The following is a 22500-nucleotide window of genomic DNA, read 5'->3' as shown; positions in this document are numbered from 1 at the left end:
CAGGAGTTCACTGCTGTATGAACGTGGCAGAGCAACTTTCTGAAGCAGTCAGTGACTGACTACAGCACACTGCAGTCCCTGAAGGATGCCACAGAACAAATGCTTTTCTTTTAGAGGCATTGAAATATACCCTAGGAAGGATGAATATTTACACCCTCCTTACAGAGAAGTAGTCGCACGGACCCACAGCCAACAGAAATCTCTGGAGTCAACACCACATGTTGAAGCCTTATGGTAGTGGAACTGCAGATGCTGACATTATCATTTTCCAATGATTGACTGTAAGGGCATGTGTATATGAGAGCTTCAAACCACAGGACAGTGTGTGTGTGTGTGTGTGTGTGTGTGTGTGTGTGTGTGTGTGTGTGTGTGTGTGTGTGTGTGTGTGTGTGTGTGTGTACGCGTGTTTGTGTGTGTGTGTGCGTGTGTGTGTGTTCAATATTTTTTTCCTCGTGCATGCATCGATGTGCACGCCTGTGTGTGCACGGATTATCCTCCGTAAAGACATGAGCCGAGCTGAAAGTGAAGCGTTCTGGTTTCAACGAACCAGAAGAACAAACTCTCTGGCCGGTCAGATAGGCCCAACTGGGTGGCGGCCTGTTAGCAGGTGTTGCAGAAGATGGGATGGCAGATGCCTGCATGGGGTAGCCGCGGGTGGGGGGTTCTGGATGACCGAGGTCCGGACGGAGTGTGACAGTGAGGTGATGGATGGTTACGTAATGGTGGCCGGAAGTCCGGATGGCAGACGTTTCAGATGGGGACATGTGATGGTGGATGGTAGATGTTTAGATAGGGGACATGTGATGGTGGGGGGTCCGATGGCGGCGTAGGTGGTGGGGAACTGGATGGTGGGGGGTCCGATGGCGAGGGTTTGGATGGTGGGGTAGTAGTTGGTGGGGGTCTGGATGGTGGGAGACCCTGGATGGGGTCCTGGATGGTGGGGGTCTGGATGGTGGGGGTCTGGATGGTGGGGGGTTTGGATGGTGGGTGTGGGTGGTGGGAGTCTGGTTGGTGGGGGTCTAGATGGTGGGGGTCTGGATGGTGGGGGTTTGGATGGTGGGGTCTGGATGGTGGGGGTCTGGATGGTGGTGTGGGTGGTGGGGGTCTGGATGGTGGGGGTCTGGATGGTGGGGGTCTGGATGGTGGGGGGTTTGGTGGTGGTGGTGTGGTTGGTGGGGGTCTGGATGGTGGGGGTCTGGTTGGTGGGGGTCTGGTTGGTGGGGGTCTGGATGGTGGGGTCTGGATGGTGGGGGTTTGGATGGTGGTGTAGGTGGTGGGAGTCTGGTTGGTGGGGGTCTAGATGGTGGGGGTCTGGATGGTGGGGGTTTGGATGGTGGGGGGCTGGATGGTGGGGGGTTGGATGGTGGTGGTTGGTGGGGTCTGATGGTGGTGTGGGTGGTGGGGTCTGGATGGTGGGGTCTGGATGGTGGGGTTTGGATGGGGTCTGGATGGTGGTGGTCTGTTAATGGAACAAGGTGGGGTCTGATGGTGGTGGTCTGGTTAATGGGGGTCTGGTTAGTGGGGGTCTGGTTAGTGGGGGTCTGGATGGTGGAGGTCTGGATGGTGGTGGGTGGTGGGGTCTGGATGGTGGAGGTCTGGATGGTGGGGTAGGTGGTGGGAGTCTGGATGGTGGTGGTCTGGATAGTGGGGGTCTGGATGGTGGTGGTCTGGTTAATGGGGGTCTGGATAGTGGGGGTCTGGATGGTGGTGGTCTGGTTGGTGGGGGTCTGTTGGTGGGGTCTGATGGTGGGGTCTGATGGTGGGGCTTGATGGTGGTGTAGGTGGTGGGAGTCTGGTTGGTGGGGGTCTAGATGGTGGGGCCTGATGGTGGGGGCTTGATGGTGGGGGCCTGGAGGTGGGGGTTGGATGGTGGTGGGGTTGGTGGGGGCCTGATGGTGGGGGGTCTGCCAGGGGGCTCCACAGGGGGGTCTGATGGTGGGGGTCTGGATGGTGGGGGTTTGGATGGTGGTGTAGGTGGTGGAGTCTGGGTTGGTGGGGTCTATGGTGGGCCCGATGTGGTGGGGGTTTGGATGGTGGGGGTCTGATGGTGGGGTTTGATGGTGGTGTGCTGGTGGGGGGGTCTGGATGATGGTGGTGTGTGGTGGGGGGCCTGATGGTGGGGTTCTGATGGGGGCTTCTGATGGTGGGGGTCTGGATGGTGGTGGTCTGGTTAATGGGGGTCTGGTTAGTGGGGGTCTGGATGGTGGTGGTCTGGTTAATGGGGGTCTGGTTAGTGGGGGTCTGGTTAGTGGGGGTCTGGATGGTGGAGGTCTGACAGGTGGGTGGTGTCTGGTGGAGGTCTGATGGTGGCGTAGGTGGTGGGAGTCTGAGGTGGTGGGTCTGATAGTGGGGGTCTGACATGTGTGGTCTAAGCATGGGGGTCTAAGGGGTGTCTGATGGTGGTGGTCTGGATGGTGGTGGGTGGTGGGGGTCTGGATGATGGGGGTCTGGATGGTGGGGGTCTGATGGTGGGGGTCTGGATGGTGGTGAATTGCTAATGGGGGTCTGGGTTAGTGGGGTCTGAAGGGTGGTGGTTCACATAAATGCATAGTGGGGTCAATAGTAAATTGGATGGTGGAGGTCTGGATGGTGGTGTGGGTGGTGGGGTCTGGATGGTGGAGGTCTGGATGGTAGGTGGTGGGAGTCTGAGGTGGTGGTCTGGATAGTGGGGCCTGACAGGTGGTCTGGTTAATGGGGGTCTGTTAGGGGGTCTGACAGGGGGTCTGATGGTAGGCTTGGATGGTGGTGTAGGTGGTGGGAGTCTGGTTGGTGGGGGTCTAGATGGTGGGGCCTGATGGTAATACGGTGGGGGGTCTGGATGGTGGGGGGTTTGATGGTGGTGTGGCTGGTGGGGGGGGCCTGGATGATGGTGGGTGGTGGGGGTCTGATGGTGGGGGGTCTGATGGTGGGGGGCTTGATGGTAAATCTGATGGTGGTATTCTGGGTTAATGGGGGTCTACAGTGGGGCCTGATGGTAGTCTACATGGGGGTCTGGGTTAGTGGGGTCTGGCAGTAAAATTGGATGGAGGTCTGGAGAGGGTGGGTGGTGGGTCTGGATGGTGGAGGTCTTGGATGGTGAGGTGGTGGGAGTCTGGATGGTGGGTCTGGACAGAAAATTGGATGGTGGTGGTCTGCTAATGGGGGTCTGGTTATAAATTGGATGGTAGGTCTGGTGGGGGTCTGTTGTGGGGGGTCTGGATGGTGGGGTCTGAATGGTGGGGTTTGATGGTGGTGGTGGTGGGAGTCTGGTTGTGGGGCCCAGATGGTGGGGGGGTCTGATGGTGGGGCTTGGATGGTGGGGGCCTGATGGTGGGGCTTGATGGTGGTGGTTGGTGGGGCCTGATGGTGGGGGGTCTAAGGTGGGGGTCTGGGTTGGTGGGGGCCTGGATGGTGGGGGTCTGGATGGTGGGGGTTTGATGGTGGTGTAGGTGGTGGGAGTCTGGTTGGTGGGGGTCTAGATGGTGGGGGTCTGGATGGTGGGGGTTTGGATGGTGGGGGTCTGGATGGTGGGGGTTTGGATGGTGGTGTGGTTGGTGGGGGTCTGGATGATGGTGGTGGGTGGTGGGGTCTGGATGGTGGGGGGTCTGGATGGTGGGGGTTTGGATGGTGGGGGGTTGGATGGTGGTGGTCTGGTACGGGGGTCTGTTAGTGGGGTCTGACAGGTGGTCTACATGGGGGTCTGGCTAGTGGGGGTCTACAGTGGGGGTCTGATGGTGGATAATTGGATGGTGGTGTGGGGTCTGGATGGTGGAGGTCTGGATGGTGGCGTAGGTGGTGGGAGTCTGGATGGTGGTGGGTCTGGATAGTGGGGGTCTGGATGGTGGTGGTCTGGTTAATGGGGGTCTGGTTAGTGGGGGTCTGGATGGTGGTGGTCTGGATGGTGTGGTGTGGGTGGTGGGGGTCTGGATGATGGGGGTCTGGATGGTGGGGGTCTGGATGGTGGGGGTCTGGATGGTGGTGGTCTGGTTAATGGGGGTCTGGTTGGTGGGGGTCTGGATGGTGGTGGTCTGGTTAATGGGGGTCTGGTTAGTGGGGGTCTGGTTGGTGGGGGTCTGGATGGTGGGGGTCTGGATGGTGGTGTGGGTGGTGGGGTCTGGATGGTGGAGGTCTGGATGGTGGCGTAGGTGGTGGGAGTCTGGATGGTGGTGGGTCTGGATAGTGGGGGTCTGGATGGTGGTGGTCTGGTTAGTGGGGGTCTGGTTGGTGGGGTCTGGATGGTGGGGGGTCTGGATGGTGGGGGTCTGGATAGTGGGGTCTGGTGGGGAAATTCAGAGGGATGGAGCCAGTGCAGCTGTGTTGATGAGGAGGACAGAGACTCACAGACTTCCTGGCCAGGCTAGCGGCCAGCCCAACTCGCCCAGCCATACCATCCATTCTCCTGGCAAATGTACGATCACTGGACAACAAAATGGATCACATACGACTGCTGAGATCAACGAACCGGACAGTAAGTAACACTGCTGTGTGCTCGTCTTCACTGAGACTTGGTTAAATGACAACATTCCGGACTCCTGCTGTACAACTGGAGCAGCTAGCATGCTATCGAGCAGACAGGGGCCATTGTAAAGGGAGGTAAATCACGAGGAGGAGGAATCTGTGTTTTACATCCGTGGCCAATGGTGCGGGACACTGTAGTAGTATGCAAACACTGCTCACCACTGGCAGAGTTTATGATCATAAAGTGCCGTCCTTTTTACCTGCCAAGGGAAATTACTGCGATTCTGCTAGTCGCGGTATACATCCATACCAACAACAACAGCGATAAGAACTGGCGGCTCTTAGTGAACTGTACCAGGCTGTCAGTGAACAACAGGCGGCACCCAGACGGTTTCACCATCTTCACTGGAGATTTTTAACCATGCTGATCTAAAAACTGTACTTCCAAAGCTACACCAGCATGTTGATTTTCCAACAAGAGGAGATAACATCCTGGACCTGGTCTACACTACACACAAAGGAGCATACAAAGCCACCCCTCCCCATTGGACTTTCAGACCATATCACTGTTATGCTAATGCCGCGTGATACAGACAAAGGGTAAAAGCGAACAAACCGTTCGTAAGCAGGTAAAAGTGTGGCCTGAGGGAGCCTCCGATGCTCTTCAAGACTGCTTTGACACAACAGACTGGGAAATGTTTAAGCAGGCAGCCACTTACAACAACGGACAGACATAGAGGATTATACAGACACTGTAACCTCTTACATCACCAAGTGCATCGATGATGTGACCCACAAAAGAACATCATCACTTTCGGGCTAACTGGAAGCCATGGCTGACAGGGGATGTCCTCAGGCTGCTGAGGGCCAGAGACAAAGCCTACAGAGCTGGGGATGAAGCTGGCATGAAAACAGCGAGAGCCAACCTGTCCCGTGGCATCAAGGAAGCAAAAAGGAATACACTCACAAGATAACCACCCACTTCAAAGACAGCAGGAACTCACAAAGCCTATGGCAGGGCATTCAGGCCCTCACGGACTACAAGCCAAGGCCACAGAGCTGTGAGAGCAACATCCCTCTGCTCAACAACCTGAACCTTCTTTGCTCGGCTTTGAAGCACAAAACAGCACCTGCCCAAAGAAGACCCATCCCCTCTACATGAGCAGCCCCTGTGCTCTGCCGACAGCGTGAAGAGGACACTTGCTGCTATCAACACCAGAAGGCAACAGGTCCAGACAACATCCCAGGTCGTGCGCTGAAGGACTGCGCGGGGGAGCTTTAAGGATGTCTTCACAGACATCTTTAACACTTCCCTGAAGCAAGCCATCGATCCCCATCATGTTTCAAAGCTGCCACCATCATACCTGTGCGAGAGAAAAACTGCTCCATCCTGCTTCAATGACTACCGCCCTGTGGCACTGACACCCATCATCATGAAGTGCTGTGAGCGGCTTGTCATGTCACATATCAAAGCCATTCTCCCCCCCTGGACCCCTTCCAGTTTGCATACCGAGCAAAGCGGTCCTACAGAGGATGCAATCTGCTCTGCCCTCCACCCAGCCCTCACCCACCTGGAAAAAAGAGACTCATATGTGAGATTGCTGTTTATAGACTTCAGTTCTGCATTCAACACCCATAATACCACAACAACTCATCTGCAAACTCGACAAACTGGGACTCAGTACCTACCTCTGCAACTGGCTACTGGACTTCCTCTGTCAGAGGCCCCAAGTAGTACGTGTTGGCAACAATACCTCAAGCAGCATCACACTGAGCACAGGGGCCCCAAGGCTGGCGTGCTCAGTCCATGCTCTTCACCCTGCTGACGATGACTGCACTGCAACCTACAGCAACAATCACATAGTGAAATTTGCTGACGACACAACTCTGGTGGGTCTCATCACCAAGGGCGACGCGAGACTCAATACAGGTTGGAGGTCGACCATCTGACCGTGGTGCAGGGACAACAACCTCCTGCTGAACGTCAGCAAGACCAAAGAGATTGTTGTTGACTTCCGGAGAGGTCACACCCAACACCTGCCACTGACCATCGGCCCGGTGCTGTGGTGGAGAGAGCGAGCAGCACCAAATTCCTGGGGTGCACATCAGTGAAGACCTCTCCTGGACCACCAACACTGCATCACTGGCCGAGAGCTCAAGCGCCGCCTGTACTTCCTCGCGGAAACTCAGGCGAGCAAGTGCTCCACCAGCCATCATGACCACATTCTACCGAGGCACCATTGAGAGCATCCTCTCCAGCTGTATCGCTGTGTGGGGCGGAAGCTGCACTGAATACAACAGGGAAAGCCCTGCAGCGCATAGTGAACACAGCTGGAAGGATCATTGGTGCTTCCTCCCCTCCCTGAAGGACATTTACACCACCCACCTCACCCACCAAGGCGACCAAAATTGTGAGTGATGCAAGTCACCCCGCTCACAATCTGTTTGATCTACTGCCCTCTGGGAAGAGGTACAGAAGCCTGCGCCCCCACTACCAGACTCACCAACAGCTTCATACACCAAGCTGTAAGGATGCTGAACTCTCTCCCTCCTCTCCCCTCCACCCCTCAGCTACATAACATCCTGGACATTGGACCCACAATGGCCGCCTGCACTACCTCCCACTTGCACACTTGAACACTTGCACACTTGTACACTTTACAACTTGGTGTTGTTGTCCTGAAAACACAACACTTCTGCTGCTCTTACATAACTTGCACCACTATGCCACTTTCTTCATTACTCAGGTCAAACAGAACTACCCAAGCCTCTTATTGGCCTGACTTTTGCACTAGTTTTTTATTGACTGTCTATGCACAATTTCAACAAAATTTTGCTGCTCTTATTTTTTCATTATTATATGTGCCCTCTTATTTACTTATTTACTTACTTTTTTGTTTACTTGAATGTTATGTTTGTCTGTGGACTTAAAATTGGTAAAATATGTCTTGTCTTCACCGTGGGATAGTGAGAAACGTAATTTCGATCTCTTTGTATGTCTGGAACATGTGAAGAAATTGACAATAAAGCTGACTTTGACTTTGACTTTGACTTTGACTACTGCATTCTGCTGCCTCTGATTAAAGGGCTGACCTTATGGAGCTCTCAGGTCAGGCTGGACTCCCACCTGCTTTTCTCCTTTCATGACACACAGACTGGTGGATCCTATTGAGTGTGTGTGTGTTTGTGTGTGTGTGTGTGTGTGCATGTGTTTGTTTGTGTGTGTGTGTGTGTGTGTGTGTGTTGTAAGTGATAATGACACACTGATAGATTGTGGGGTATTGCATCATTCTTCCTTGGTTAACTTGAGTGTTTCTCACTCTTTTGTGTGTGTGTGTGTGTGTGTGTGTGTGTGTGTGTGTCTATTTCAGATTGGACAGTGGCATTCGGAGCAGGGGTTGTCCATGGAGAGAAAGCTACCGTCAATCAACGTGACCGACACGCTATTCAACACTACACTTACTATCACCACCATCCTCGTGAGTGACATCTTCACACACACACACACACACACACTCACACACACTCAAATACACACTTCAACACCACGCTCACAATCATTGCTATCTTGTGGTGTGGTGTGGTGTGAGTGATGTTTTCTCTTACCCACAGACACACACACACAAAAACACGTACGCACGCACCCACCCACCCACACACACACACACTCACACACACACACACACACACACACTCACACACACACACACACACACACACACACACACACACACACACACACACACGTGCGCACACGCTCTTCAACACCACGCTCCCCATCACCACCATCCTTGTGAGTGATGTTCTGACGTTCTCCATCCCTGTCCTCAATCTGTGTGTGTGTGTGTGTGTGTGTGTGTGTGTGTGTGTGTGTGTGTGTGTGTGTGTGTGTGTGTGTGTGTGTGTGTGTGTGTGTGTGTCTGTAAGGTCACACAATTTCAATCAGTTCACTTCAGTAGTGTTGCTTTGTGGCAGCCTCAAGGCATCCCCTAAAAGAAAAGAAACATATTTGCTGTCACTATCTAGAAGTAATATTAATACAAATGTATTTCATTTGGGAGATTTGCATAATAGCATTATCTCAAAGTTGTTGTTTTTTTGTTATTTTTAATGAGGGTAACAAGGGAAGAATTAAATCAAAATAATAATGAATTAAATAAAAATAATAAACCAAATTAAAGCCAAAGAAAGAGGAAAAATATGAAATACACAAAGCACAGAAGAAAAATAAAAAGTAAAAGTCCAATTATTCACTTTAACAGTACCTTTGGAGATATTAGGGTTTGAGTTTTTTTTAATTAGATCTATTAAAGGTAATTAATTATGTTAAATGATTAGAGAACTCTGTAGAGACAGAGCTCAGACTAGCAGCGCCTGAGAACAAGTGGAAAACTCCTCTAGACTGGAGAGTGTAACTTGTATGATGTGTTATAACCACCAGGCTCGCTTTTGTTGCTATAACATGTTGGAGACCACACCAGTGGATAAAGGTTAAAGAAAAAGCATTTATTACTGTAAATATGTATACTGAAATGTGAAGTGCAGTCTGGGGTAAATGTGATGGTAAAAAAATAAAGGAGTAGAGTAAATCAGCGTAATGTGTTATAGTCCAATCAAAAGACAAAAGCCACACATGCTGGGAAGGAAAGAGGGAACACTGAACCCCAGTCAGGTACAGTAGGCCCTTATGTAGCACCGGTGCCTGAATCAGGTGACTAGTCGCACCTGTGCCGTAACTCTGCCCAGCAAGACAGACACAGGCATAGACAGCCAGGCAGGAACGGGCAGGGCCGTAACACATGCTTGCATTTGATAGCTGAGCCCTGGGTGTTGAGACAGTCTGTCTCTCTGGTCATAAGCCAAGAGTTACATTACAACTGGGCTGATGTAAAAAAAAAAGACATTTCTTTTTCAAATGTCCAGCTGTGGACCACAGTTTGGTGGAGCTGTAAAAACGCAGAAATCATTCATAGCTTCAGACTAATACACTAAAGTCTTATGGGCAAATCCATTATTGCTGAAGTTACAAACAGGGCATTATTTTTGATGAATATTGTTGTACAGCTGCCATTGTGTTTATGATTTAAGTTTAAAGTTTTAAGGCTAAGAATGAGTGGCCCTTGTTTGACATGGAAAATATGCCAATAAACCTTTAGCTATTTTCCCTCTTTGATCTATACTGAAGTTAGACTTGTGATGCATGTTATGTCACACTCCAAGCCTCCTTTATTACAAAAGAAGAATATACAGTAGTAGAAGATGAGTTGTGAGCATGCACTTTAAATTGCCCAGTTAAACCACAACTTAATCTACTATGAGGAAACTTAATAAGGATGCAGCATTTTAGCAAAAACATTAATGTCATAATTCTTGGTTGTACAGACTATATAAAACACTGCCCAGAAAGTATACTTGCAGTAACCCTTTGGCAAATGCAAAATAAAACCATTTAGAGACCATAAACCTTAGCATAGAAGTTTTAAAACAGTTATTGCCTTCCATTCATTGAGCCTGTATTCTAAGTCAAGGGCAAACTGCAGACTGCAGGCTGCAGTCATCTTTTTTTTACTGTCCTGTTTATTGGAGAGATAACTTTCTCTTGTCTTTACTAAGAAAGTAAAAACCTGTTCACGGGCAGTTCTAACAATCCCCAGCCCGTGTTAAGGGGCTTCTGCTGCTCGGTGGTGAAGCAGTTGGTGTTTCACACATACCGGTACTCTCTCTCACACACACACACACACACACACACACACACACACACACACACACACAAACACGCACACACACATACCTTTTCACAGGCAGTCCTAACGATCCGCCGCCAGTGTTAGGGGGCTTGTGCAGCTCGGTGGTGAAGCAGTGTGTGCCTCAGCATGAGGTTGGACAATAGATTGCTTTTTTTTTTTTTTTTCACTTTCTGGCGCTCCACTTCTCTCTCCCGGTAGGTACAGTATCCCCCTGGGTACCTGGAGAAAGCGCTCTCATATCTCCAGGGATGAAAGTAGCCACTAAAGTGGTATCTGTGCCGTCCACGTCCCACTCCTTGGAGAAATCCCTGGGGAGGGGGGTGAGAGAACTCAAATCACTCACTTTTTTATGTCAGTTCAGTCAGGGACAGTCGAAGCTTAACTACCGGTATTCATATATGAATATTTGTGGATATTCTGCGGATTGTACTACCTTAATGTTTTTTCCAGACTATTGACTATGGCAGAAGCAAAAGAGATGAAGTGTGTCAGTGTGTTAGATCACACAGTAGCACTGACTCGCAGACAGGGCTTCAGTGATGTCACTACCTGTGGCTAATTACATAAAGGAAATAATGTGTGATCGGGGCTCACAATTTGTTCAGGCCTGTTCAATGCCGCCTGTTTTCCCCTCTGTGCTGATTGCCCTGTGAGTGAGGTCAACTTGGACCCATCTTGCTTTGTGTTTATTTGGGTTTTATACACCACCACAACAAAATGGAGCTTATCAAACAAACCGCTGCTTTGGTTGTTTGGATATCACATCGGGAGATTGAGCTTCTGGGCAGTGAGAGCCGCAGGCAAGTGGCCTCTTACATGGCTCCTGTAAGCTGACACGCATACACTGCACTCGCACACACGGTAGGTCTTACTTCCAAGTAGGGCCAGGGTGTGGGTTAGCTGTGTTTTTTTGTGTGTTTATACTTAACTGTAGGTTGTGTTGCGAGCCCTCAGCTACATTGCAGCATACGCAGAGAGACATGTAGCATAGGTTTGATGCCGCAGCCTCAGTCCTCTCCGTACCACAGTGGTATTGGAAGGGAAATCTTGAGTGATTGTGACTGGACTGACATACCGTGTGCCCACAGTGTGACAGACTGGCGGTCATCTGGAGGTCATACTGCCTGATGGTGGTTTTGAAGCTGAACGGAAGCTTTTAGGCAACAGGCCAGATGCCAGGTTTGGGTCTTGCAGCTAATCTGTGTAGATGTAGAATTCTGGAATTGGGTTTTTACTTTACACTCAAGATGTTCAAACACCCTGGAATCCAACCCTGGCCATTTCAGCTCAGATATCCAATCTTAGTGCATCTTAGATGTGTTCACAGCAGGGTGTATTAATGAAATGTGAGAGTGAGTACTGTCCAGTCATGTTCTAAATGAATATCCTGTAGATGCTGAAGTATAAGAGTAACAGTGTGCTTTGCTCTGCCTTCCACTCTGTTCAGCGCCCAATGGTGACAAGGATGCAACATTCCACAGATTTCCTCTTCATCAAGTAGTAGAGGTTTTATTGGTGATGGGTACCTTTGTAATTATTCACATTATTTCTGTTGTCCATTACTGCGGGTGGCTTGATACGCTGCTGCTACCACCACTGCCCCCACCTCCCGTCCTGCTGGCCAGACCTGTTAATTGAATCCAGAAGGTGTTTTTATGAGTTCCCATCCACCAGCAGAATCCCACTGTTTAATGGACAACTGACCCATGAAACGCTGCTGTTTTTATAAGTCTGGTTTGTGCAGGAGAGCGTCGAGCTGTGAGCGGTGAAATTAGCATTTATATTGTGCTCAGCACTGGGCGCATGTACGCGCTGTGTCCACAGCAGAAGACTGGCAGCAGCCAGCAGAGCTAACATGTGTGGCTGATTTAATGAGCTAATACAGCAATGGAGGGATTTGCGCTTCCACACTCTCTGCTGCTGATCTCACTGCGGAGGTTTGTTCAAGTCTGTGTTTGGTTGTAGAGTTCATCGGCTGAGGTTAAATCAGGTCTACGTATTTCACATGCGGAGGTTATACAGGTGGGTGGTTGACCGTGTACTTCATTGGCAGTGGTTTATGTAGCTCTGTAATACTGCAGGATTTGCTCCAGTGATCCAACATTTACTTTGACTTTTCCATTTCTGTACCCTTCCTTTTTTATCTCCTCTTACATGTACTGGATGTGGAAATTGGATTCACGCAGTGAATTTCAAAACCCCTTTTTTACCCTGTTAAGACCTGTCCATCTCAAAAAGTTTCAGAGCAAACTGAAAGTGGCAGGCAAAAAGAACCGGAAGGTTAAATGAGTGTCGGGACCCCAGAACAGGGGGAGACAGGTAAAGCAGTGTTGCCATGGTGATTCTAAGGGCACGTATGAACGTATTGTAATGCCCTCAGGGCGAGTTTTCTGGAATCCAAAGCTGAAGCCGATCAATCCAGCAACAACTCAAAAAGCCCACGGCCACAGGAGAAGATAGGGGTGGCTGTAATGACTATCGAACAATCATTTCTACCCCCATCTCTGCCTGACTTTTTTTTTTCTCTCTCGCTCTTCCATTTTGTGTTCTGCACACCTTCACAGAAATGTGTATATCATTTCATTTTTCACTACACTTATTCTCCCTCTCTCTCATTCTCTTTCCCTCTCCCTCTCTTTCTGTCCAGAACACACACACACACACACACACACACACACACACACACATACACTCTCTCTCACACACAAACAAACACACACACACACACACACACATACACTCTCTCTCTCACACACAAACAAACACACACACACACACACAAACAAACACAATGACTCATCCATAGGCCTATACACCCTCAAAATTGTCATAGTGACAGCATGGGCTTTATTTATTATTTATATCCCAGAAATAAACGTCATCCACCTGACCAGGTTCGCACAGGTGTGTTTTTCCAGGAAAAGAACTCATTCTCCCCGTGATGGAATGCCTCCAGCGGGGACGCCAGGAGCCCATTGGCATAATATGAGGCGAGTTGGGGTGATATATCCGCGTGTGTTCCCCCTAAATCAGCGCACCCTCTCCGTCGTTGGGAGAAAAACAAGCCGTAAATCACGCGCCCACACCCCTCCGCCCTCGGTCAGGAGCGTTGTTTTAAGAGCAGGCTTTATGGAGTAGCGGGGTGCGGTGTCATTGGGGTGCCCCCGCCAGAGGTGAGGCAGGCAGTAAATCTGCCCCCCCACGCCGCCTCAATGCCTAAGCCCCCTCCGAGGGGAGAGTCCTGGCTCTGGGGAGAGTGGCCAATTAGATGTTCAGTGGGAGACGTGGAGCGCCGGACCCCTTTTTACATTTAAATGTCGTGTTTGTTGACACTCAGCCAAAGTGGCTTACAAATGAGGTGCAATAAAATCAAATAGACGACTGAGGAGGAGATGGAGAGGAGAGGAGAGGAGAGGAAGGCAGGGGCACAGGAGACCGATGGCATATGCCCAAACCTGAAAACAGGACAGATGAGGGAAAAGATCTCAGAAAAGTGAGAGAACCTACAGGAGGTGAATATGTACCATATGTAGCTGTTCCCATACATTCATTTAGAATTGGAATCTGGCACAGCCTTGATAACATTTTTCAATATGAATTTTAATTCACTTTAAATAGCGAATCATTATTGATTATTATTATAATGATCCAGTCTGTAAAAGTGACCTCTTATAGATAGCAGCAGTCCCATCACTAGATGTTAGCCAGCCATACATCTGTAGGGAGCGGTTGGAGAGGTAATGTTACTGTCTCAAGCTGCCATGTTACAGGTTGACTGGGATTCTCCACATGCTTTTGTACATGTTGGTCCTGATTTGACAGTTGTTACCACAAATTCACTCGAGAATCATCAACTGCAGCCTCAATACCAGTTTTTAAATGCGTGTGAAAAATGACTACTATGATAGTGCTGTAAATAGCAGTGTATAAAGTCTTTTAGATATCAGTGTATTTATATTATAGATTTTGTGTATTTATATTATGTATATTATATTATGTAATATTATGTATTTATTTTGTTTTGATGTTAAATAGACTTGATTGTTGATTTGGTCGCTGTGGGACATCCCTCACCTATAGCACTAGGAAACACCTCACCTGTGCATACTGTATCCGCAATTAAATGATTAAATGTGTTGTGTGGTTTGCAGGAGAATCCATACGTGATGCTGCGTCCGAACCACCAGGAGATGGAGGGAAATGACCGGTACGAGGGCTTCTGTGTGGACATGTTACGAGAGCTGGCGGACATCCTCAAGTTCAACTACCGCATCCGGCTCGTGGCCGATGGCGTCTACGGCGTGTCGGGCGCCAACGGTACCTGGACGGGCATGGTGGGCGAGCTCATGACCAGGGTGAGTTTGGGAGAACATCGAGGTTCATTCCAGCTTCCACCATGAGTTCATCTTAACCCTTATAGGTGTGGGTTTTTGAACATTCTAACATAAGATTCCGTTCCGCAACAATTCAAGGTTCTAAAATTCTATGTTGAATTCAATGAACCCAGATATTTGTTTAGAACCTTCATTTTCCAACATTAACTTCACACCGGTGTGACGACACACCTTTAAGGTTTAAGAACAGGGATGTCAATGGCTCAAACATGGGCAGGTTACAAAGGAGCACGTCACAAAGTCAAACTTCACCTTAAGGCGGGGATCACATCATCCAGCAGCAAAGCGGCAGCGACAAACCTAACGCAACGCTCAGACCATAATAAGTATTATTTCGTAAGCAACACAAACGGTTTGTCAATTGAATACACTCGCGTTGCGCTTTGAAAGTTGAACCAAGCTCAGCGCTCAGCTTGTTCAACGCTAGCGTTACGCCAGCATTGCCACCGTTCCGCTGCTGAACCATAGAGAACAATAGGAAACCTGACGCTTACCACTGGCTAATGTGATCCCCGCCCAAAGGTCATTCAGTGTTTCCAGCAAATGGTTGTTGATATCTTAGCTCAACACCTAATCCAATTATACCTCTCACTTCCGAGCTTCTGAAGCACCCTGCTGATTGGCTGGAATACCTTGGTCTGAGACATAGTGTTACCTTTCCCATTCACAAAACAAAGACTGTTCCTGGACCCTGAGGACCAATGTTTATGAATGTGACCTCAAAAATGGCATTGAATTGAAATGGAACAGTACAGTGATGGCACAGTGTGTGTTGTGTGGTGATGAAGATGAGTACGATAACAAGGATGAAGAGGAGTGAGACGACTGTCCTGTCTCTCCCATGTCCCCCCTGAGGATGAAGTGCCCTGCTGGCACATGGCTTTTACTTAATGAAGAGGAAGGAAGGAAAGGTTACGCAGAGGAGGGGGAAGAGGAGTGTCCTCTCAACCTCCAGCACATCTCCCCATCCCCATGATGGGTTGCCATCATCCTTCATGTAGTGGTCCCACTTTATTAGTCTACCACCTCTCTATTTCTCTCTCTCTATCTCTCTCTCTATCACAGACAGACACACACACACACACACACACACATTCCCCTCTGCACTGAACCGTGGCCCTGCTCAGGAAAGAAGTAGAGGAGAAAGAAGTAGGAGAAGAAATTCTTTCTTTATTTCAGAGGTTCTGGATGATTCATTAGCCTTTTTAAGCTGTCACTGTCCCGGGCAGACGTGGAATAGATTTCTTTATGAGAGAAAATCGCCCCCCATGTCCTAAATCTGCTCAGAAAGCGCTCTCCTGTCGTGCTGTTCTGTTCCAGAGTCATCTAAGTTGAGGGGCAGCGGTAGAGTGCTGTCGAGAAGTTATCTGTCTTAATTCAGCAGGCTAATGGAGGGCAAAGCCATTAAAGAAATAAAGAAAGGAGTGCCAACTCTTATTATTGTCTCAATTTGTTCCCTCTAAGTGCGCTCTGCTCCCGTGACCTTCAGCGTGTCCTCTGGCTCCAATCGAGCCCCACGTACACTCACTACAACTACCCCTCCCTCCACCACCACCACTGAAGAAGAGAGGGTGAGGACCTGATACGTCGAGGTTTGATTTTAGACTCCCTCTCTGTCTCACTCCCTCCCACTGAAGAGGTGAGACCCTGACACCTAGAGGAGAGGGTTCCATTTTAGAGGGAGTGTTGCACTCCCAATACCTCTGGGTTTGAGACCCTCTTGACACATCTGTATGTTTGTGGTCTCTCCGTGCTTGGGCATCTCTCAGCTCTTCGGGTGTTGGGGTCCTCCTCAGTGCCTCTGATTTTGGGATTTTTTTTCGAAGCTAAGTTTGCGGGTCTCTCAGTGTTTCTGTATTAGAGACTTTTTTTCCATAGTCTGTGGGACCCCCTCAATGCCTAAGATTTGGGGATTTTCTGGAAGCTTTCAGTGTTAAGGGCTCTTGATGCCCCGGGGATCCCTTGACACCTCAGTGCTGCCTCAATGTGCTTCAGTGCTCTCTTGACACCTGATCTCTCTCCTCTCTCTCTCTCTCTCTCTCTCTCTCTCTCTCTCTCTCTCTCTCTTTCTCTCTCTCTCTGCCCCACTGGTTTCTGGGTGTCTCAGAGCTTGGCTGTGGCTTCCCCTCTCAGGCCCTGGTGCTCTCAGAGGAGAGAAGTGGTGCTCTCAGAGGAGAGATAAAAATGAGGAGTTCTCTTCAGGGAGATTGACAGCCACACAGGGACCCCAAAGCCAATCTTTTATTCAGCACAGATACTGAGGCTTTCATCCATTTTTTTCTTCACACTCTCTTGGGTTGGGTTGGGATGGGCGGCAGGGTGTCATGATTAAGTGAGTGCGGACACAGAGGGAGGAAGAGTCTGTCTTTGCATTATTTAGGCTCTGATTCCCCATTGTGTATTCCTCTACACTTTCAATCACTGCATGGTCCAGTAATCATTGATAATATACAATGAGGTTAATTTAAATGAATATTTCATCATGTATTATGCTTTTTTCATATTCAAATGCAGTGCAGTGGTTCTTGTTCTCTTCCTCTCTCTTGTTAGTGGTGTTGGGAGGGAGGCCACTGTGAGCTTGTGTGTAGTTCTGTCAGACAGAAAAAGGTAAATGAGTTGAAGATGCACCTGCAGACTCTTCTCAGTGGCATCACTGGGAGCTTTTTTCTTCTGTTCTTTCTTCTCCTCTTGTCTTCTTCTGTGCTCTCTCTCTTCCCCTCTTCCCTCCTCTCATCTTCCCTCCCTTCCTCTCCTCTCCTCTCCTCTCCTCTCATCTTCCCTCCTCTCTATTCTCCTCCCAACTCCTCAGGGCATCTGAGCAAGAAATAACACTCCACAGCTCCCAGTCCAGCGAGTAGAACTCTGAGAGGAGAGGAGAGGAGAGGACAGGGTGCTCACTGAGATGATTAGAGCAGAGTCACACACTTGGGAAGCTCTAATCATCTCGTTCATTTGGCTGATGCTTTTTATCCAAAGTGACTTACATACAATACATCAATTCTTACAAGGGCCAGTTTCTCTAGAGCAAAGAGTTAAGTGTCTTGCTCAAGGACACAATGGTGGCAACAGGAAATTGAACTCTCATCTTTTCTGGCTACTGCTTGCTAGCCTAGCCACTATGCTAACTCCACCCCAACAAATAATTCTAGTCTACATACTACATACACAGACGTCTGCACTACACACAGCTGAAGTCTAACCAACATGCAGCAATATGGGTCTACCCCACAAACCACATAAGAGTGTAGCCTAACTACAACCCCTAGTCAGGTTGTTCTTCAAAGGCTTGAGAGATGTTTGAGAAGTAGGGAGTACATTTCATTGGAAGTGTCAGGCATTCCCACGTTAGGAATTCATCCTGGCCTCCTGATTGGAACAGGCCCATAACTTTAGTGGAACAGGCTTGAACTTCATAAGCCATGACAGGTTTGAATTTAGTTTGAGTTAAAGGTGAGATGTTTGATTCAAAGCTACTGTAACTGTATAGGGTAGAGCTTGTTTGAACATACTCATCTAGATTCAACAGACATACAGTATGCTCAAATAGCAGGATGAGACTGAGCATTGGCTGTCATAACTCAAAGGAGCTCTACAAAGGACTGAGAGTTTAAAAGCATACAGTCAGCATACAGTCAAGAGAATGAGGAAAGTGGCCCACCAACATCAGACACTGACTAGCTCAGAGATGAACTCTGAATACAGATGACTAAAGCTACCAATCACTTGTGGATCTCAGGGGGAAATGGTGATGCTGTCAGAAATGCAAGCTTTATCTGTATACTTGATGTTTCTGTATTTGTGTGACGCTTTTTATCCAAAGTGACTTGCAGATGTCAATTAATTTCAAGGCCAGACTCCCTGGAGCAGTTGTAGTGCCTTGCTCAAGGGCACAACTGTGGCAGCTAGGAATCAAATACACAACTTTTTCCGGCTACTGCATGCTCCTTAGCCACTACTCTACAACCGTAAGCTGTGAGGTCAGACATTTAAGAGCAATTTGTTAGCACCTCACATGTAGAGACCCAGCCTTCTGCAGTGCTGCCTATTTATTGCTTGATGTGATTAAAGCATTGCAAACATGTTTATTATTATTGTTATATTATTATTATTATTATTATTATCACTACTATTATTAATATTTATTATGTTTGTGCTCCGACGCTACAGTTGTGGCTACTATGGGCTCCCTGAAGAGAAACTCCTCTTTTTTCTTTTTTGGACCGCTTGTCGGGGGTGGCAGCAGTCTACGGTCTGTTTGGAAATGTGTTTCCGTTGTCCTCTAAAAGTCTTAATAGTAGAACTACTCTGCTAGAGACTCTGGAGAGATGACATGATAAACAAAGAAGAGACTGTGGTCTGTGAAATAACATAGCCTTGTTTTATTATTCGGGAAGGCAATAGCAGCCTGTAGTAAAGGACTGTTTTCTGTGCAAGCACTTTCTGCTACTCTCTTTCTGGGAAGTAGAAAATGACATTTTGGGGCAACAAAAAGAATGGAGGAGAGTTTATTGATCTGTATTATTGTACTGAATATTAGTCTGCTGTTGACAAACTTGTTTACATTTATATTTTATCACACAAAGGTACTGTGTGTCCTTGAAGCCTTTTGGTCTGAAAGGATTTCTAGCCTCATAAATTGTTCATTCGCTCTTTTTTGTGAAAATGATGAAGCTTTACTGTTCACGCCTCAGAGATGCGAGACAAACAAATCAGTCAATAAGCACTTGCAAACGAAGTAATACAATTCACATTAGGGGAACCACTTTCTATTGCGCCCCCTAGTGGTCAGGATTTACACTGGGCACTTAAAGGTATGTAGCCATTGGTAATTCACTGAACAGAAACTCACTCCTAATATGTCTCTTTCCATGCATGTTCCATTCTGCACATTCAGATCCTGTCCTCCTCAGAGAGTTGTCTAAGAGTGTGAGGATGCACACAAATTCATAATGCAGCAGCAGCAGTAGCATTTCAATAGACCAGAGACAAAAATGTTTATCACACTGTGCGAATGCCAAGAGTGAAGCTCACGCACGAGATCTACAGAGATGAATTCACATCTCATCACAGCTGCAATGCTTGTTATTTTATTTTCAATTAAACACAAACACAGTGTTGACAGGAGACACTTGTCCCATGGGAAGCTCTGGTGTGTGTTCTCCATTTTCTTGTTCAGATGGAAGTTTACTGTGGGATTTCTGGCTCAAACATGGCTTCATGCATATTATGTAAAGATGGACTGTGTCAGCTTAACTCAAGGCATTAATGAGAAATGTAAATTATACTATTTCACAGCAGCTAGTCGAGATGCTCAGATTACACTTTGATGTGCTATCTATCCACTTGTCCTCCTCTTCATCAGTCACGCACTAACACTATCTTTTGAGAAAAAAGTCTAGGATTATACAAGTTGTATCAACAAAGCTAAAAGTATTAGACTGATAATGTGGTGGATTTTTTAGGAAACTTTTATTCATGCATTTGAAGAGATGTAGGGGAAAAAGCCAGATGCAGCTGTTTGCTCTGAGCTCTTAGGATCAAATAATTTCTCATTTATTCCTCTACACGGAATGCTCAGAGAACAGAAATGTCAGAAGCTTTAAAGTGTTCCAGAACACCAGTGTTTCTGAGCAGTGACAGCAACCATGCAAAATGAGGACATCTCATTGAACAACACAGAAACAATGGCTAGTTTGTTTTGGCAGCAACCCTGGTTTGGGTTGTTTGTGTACGTGAGTTAGACAGAGAGAGAGAGAAAAAGAGAGAGAGAGAGAGAGAATGTGTGTGTGTGTGTGTGTGTGTGTGTGTGTGTGTGTGTGTGTGTGTGTGTGTGTGTGTGTGTGTGTGTGTGTGTACACAACAAAAATCATCTAATTCCCCTTGAATAACCCTAGTCTCACACAAATTATTTTTGCCATCTCATAATTATCTATCAGCAGGGCAGATTTATACACTGTGCCCAGCTAACACTTCCATAAATAGCTATAGTGTCCCTAGATTAGGATTGAGATGTCTAAAGTCATCAAGTGAAAAGACTGATGTGTTAACATGGCCCCAAACTCACCCAGGACGCAGAGCTGGGAGCTGGAGACAATTTGAGGTGTTGTCCTCTTAAGCTCTTATCTGTGTGTGTGTGTGTGTATGTGAGACAGAGAGAGAGAGAGAGAGAGAGAGAGTGAGTGTGTGGGGGGGTTGTGGGTGTGTGTGTGTGTGTGGGTGGGTGTGTGGGTGGGTGGTTGTGTGTTTGTGTGTGTGTAAGAGAGAGTGAGAGTGTATGTGCAGTGTGTGTGGGTGGGTGGTTGTATGAGTGTGTGAGAGTGTATGAGTGGAGTTAGATGGCTCATCCTCCCGCTGCTGCAGTGGAGAGCTGGGGATGGTGGGGGAGGGTCGAGTGGGGTGCAGGTCTAGGGGAGAAGTGGCTCTTCCCTCTGGAGTCTGATTAGACATGAAGAAGGCAAGTGCCACGCCTCCCGTCATGACCACATTCTACAGAGGGACCATCGAGAGCATCGTGTCCAGCTGCATCACAGTGTGGGGCGGAAGCTGCACAGATCAGAACAGGAAGACCCTCCAGCGCATTGTTAACACAGCTAAGAGGATCATTGGAGCACCACTCCCCTCCCTGCAGGACATTTACACCACCCACCTCACCCGCCTTTGCTAATGACTTAAACTAATGATTGTCAAGGACACAACCCACCCTGCACATGAACTGTTCAGCCTCCTGCCCTCTGGAAAGAGGTACAGGAGCCTCCGCTCCCGCACCACCAGACTTACAAGTATGTCTATGTCTGTATTTAAAGTATGTCTATGTCTGCATGGGAAAATAAGAAACTAAATTTCAATTCTTTGTATGACCAATGCATGTAAAGAAATTGACAATAAAGCCGACTTGACTTGACTTGACTTGACTTGACTTGATTAGCAGGAACAACCAGGGCCCAGAGCCCCCAACCAGCAGTGCTGTTTTCAATACACCACCTACTGTTAGCATCTGTTAAGTACTGCTGTTACTACTGCATCTGTTAGCATCTGTTAAGTACTGCTGTTACTACTGCATCTGTTAGCATCTGTTAAGTACTGCTGTTACTACTGCATCTGTTAGCATCTGTTAAGTACTGCTGTTACTACTGCATCTGTTAGCATCTGTTAAGTACTGCTGTTACTACTGCATCTGTTAGCATCTGTTAAATACTGCTGTTACTACTGCATCTGTTAGCACTGTGCTACTACTGCTTTTACTGCTGTTCCTACTAATGTTACTACTACTGATATTACTACTACCGATGTTACTACTGCTGATATTACTACTACCGATGTTACTACTGCTGTTGCTACTTGTAACCGGAGGGTTGCCGGTTTGATCCCCGACCAGTAGGAACGGCTGAAGTGCCCTTGAGCAAGGCACCTAACCCCTTACTGCTCCCCGAGCGCCGCTGTAGCAGGCAGCTCACTGCGTCAGGATTAGTGTGTGCTTCACCTCACTGTGTGTTCACTGTGTGCTGAGTGTGTTTCACTAATTCACGGATTGATATAAATGCAGAGACCAAATTCCCGTCACGGGATCAAAAGAGTATATATGCTTACTTATATACTACTTACATACTGTTACTACTGATGTTACTACTGCTATTACTACTGCATCTGTTAGCACTGCAGTACTACTGATGTTAATACTGCTGTTGCTACTGATGTTACTACTGCTGTTACTACTAATGATGTTAATACTGCTGTTACCACTGATGTTACTAATAATGATGTTACTACTAATGTTGTTACTACTAATGATGTTAATACTGCTGTTACCACTGATGTTACTAATAATGATGTTACTACTAATGTTGTTACTACTACTGATGTTAATACTGCTGTTGCTACTGATGTTACTACTATTGATGTTACTACTACTGATGTTAATACTG

General features: G+C 47.8%; 1 protein-coding gene across 1 annotated transcript in view; it reads left to right on the top strand.

Moving 5' to 3' along the window:
* grik4 (glutamate receptor, ionotropic, kainate 4) overlaps nucleotides 1-22500 on the top strand; it is a 342198-nt gene that overhangs the window by 295145 nt on the left and 24553 nt on the right. The window contains 2 exon segments of the mRNA XM_048265809.1: nucleotides 7809-7916; nucleotides 14336-14539. Coding sequence (XP_048121766.1) covers nucleotides 7809-7916; nucleotides 14336-14539 — 312 coding nt within the window.

The sequence above is a fragment of the Alosa alosa genome, chromosome 16, assembly GCF_017589495.1.
Source record: "Alosa alosa isolate M-15738 ecotype Scorff River chromosome 16, AALO_Geno_1.1, whole genome shotgun sequence".
Lineage (NCBI taxonomy): Eukaryota > Metazoa > Chordata > Actinopteri > Clupeiformes > Clupeidae > Alosa > Alosa alosa.
Note: the sequence above shows the minus strand (reverse complement) of the source record. Positions and strands in the feature narration are given on the sequence as shown.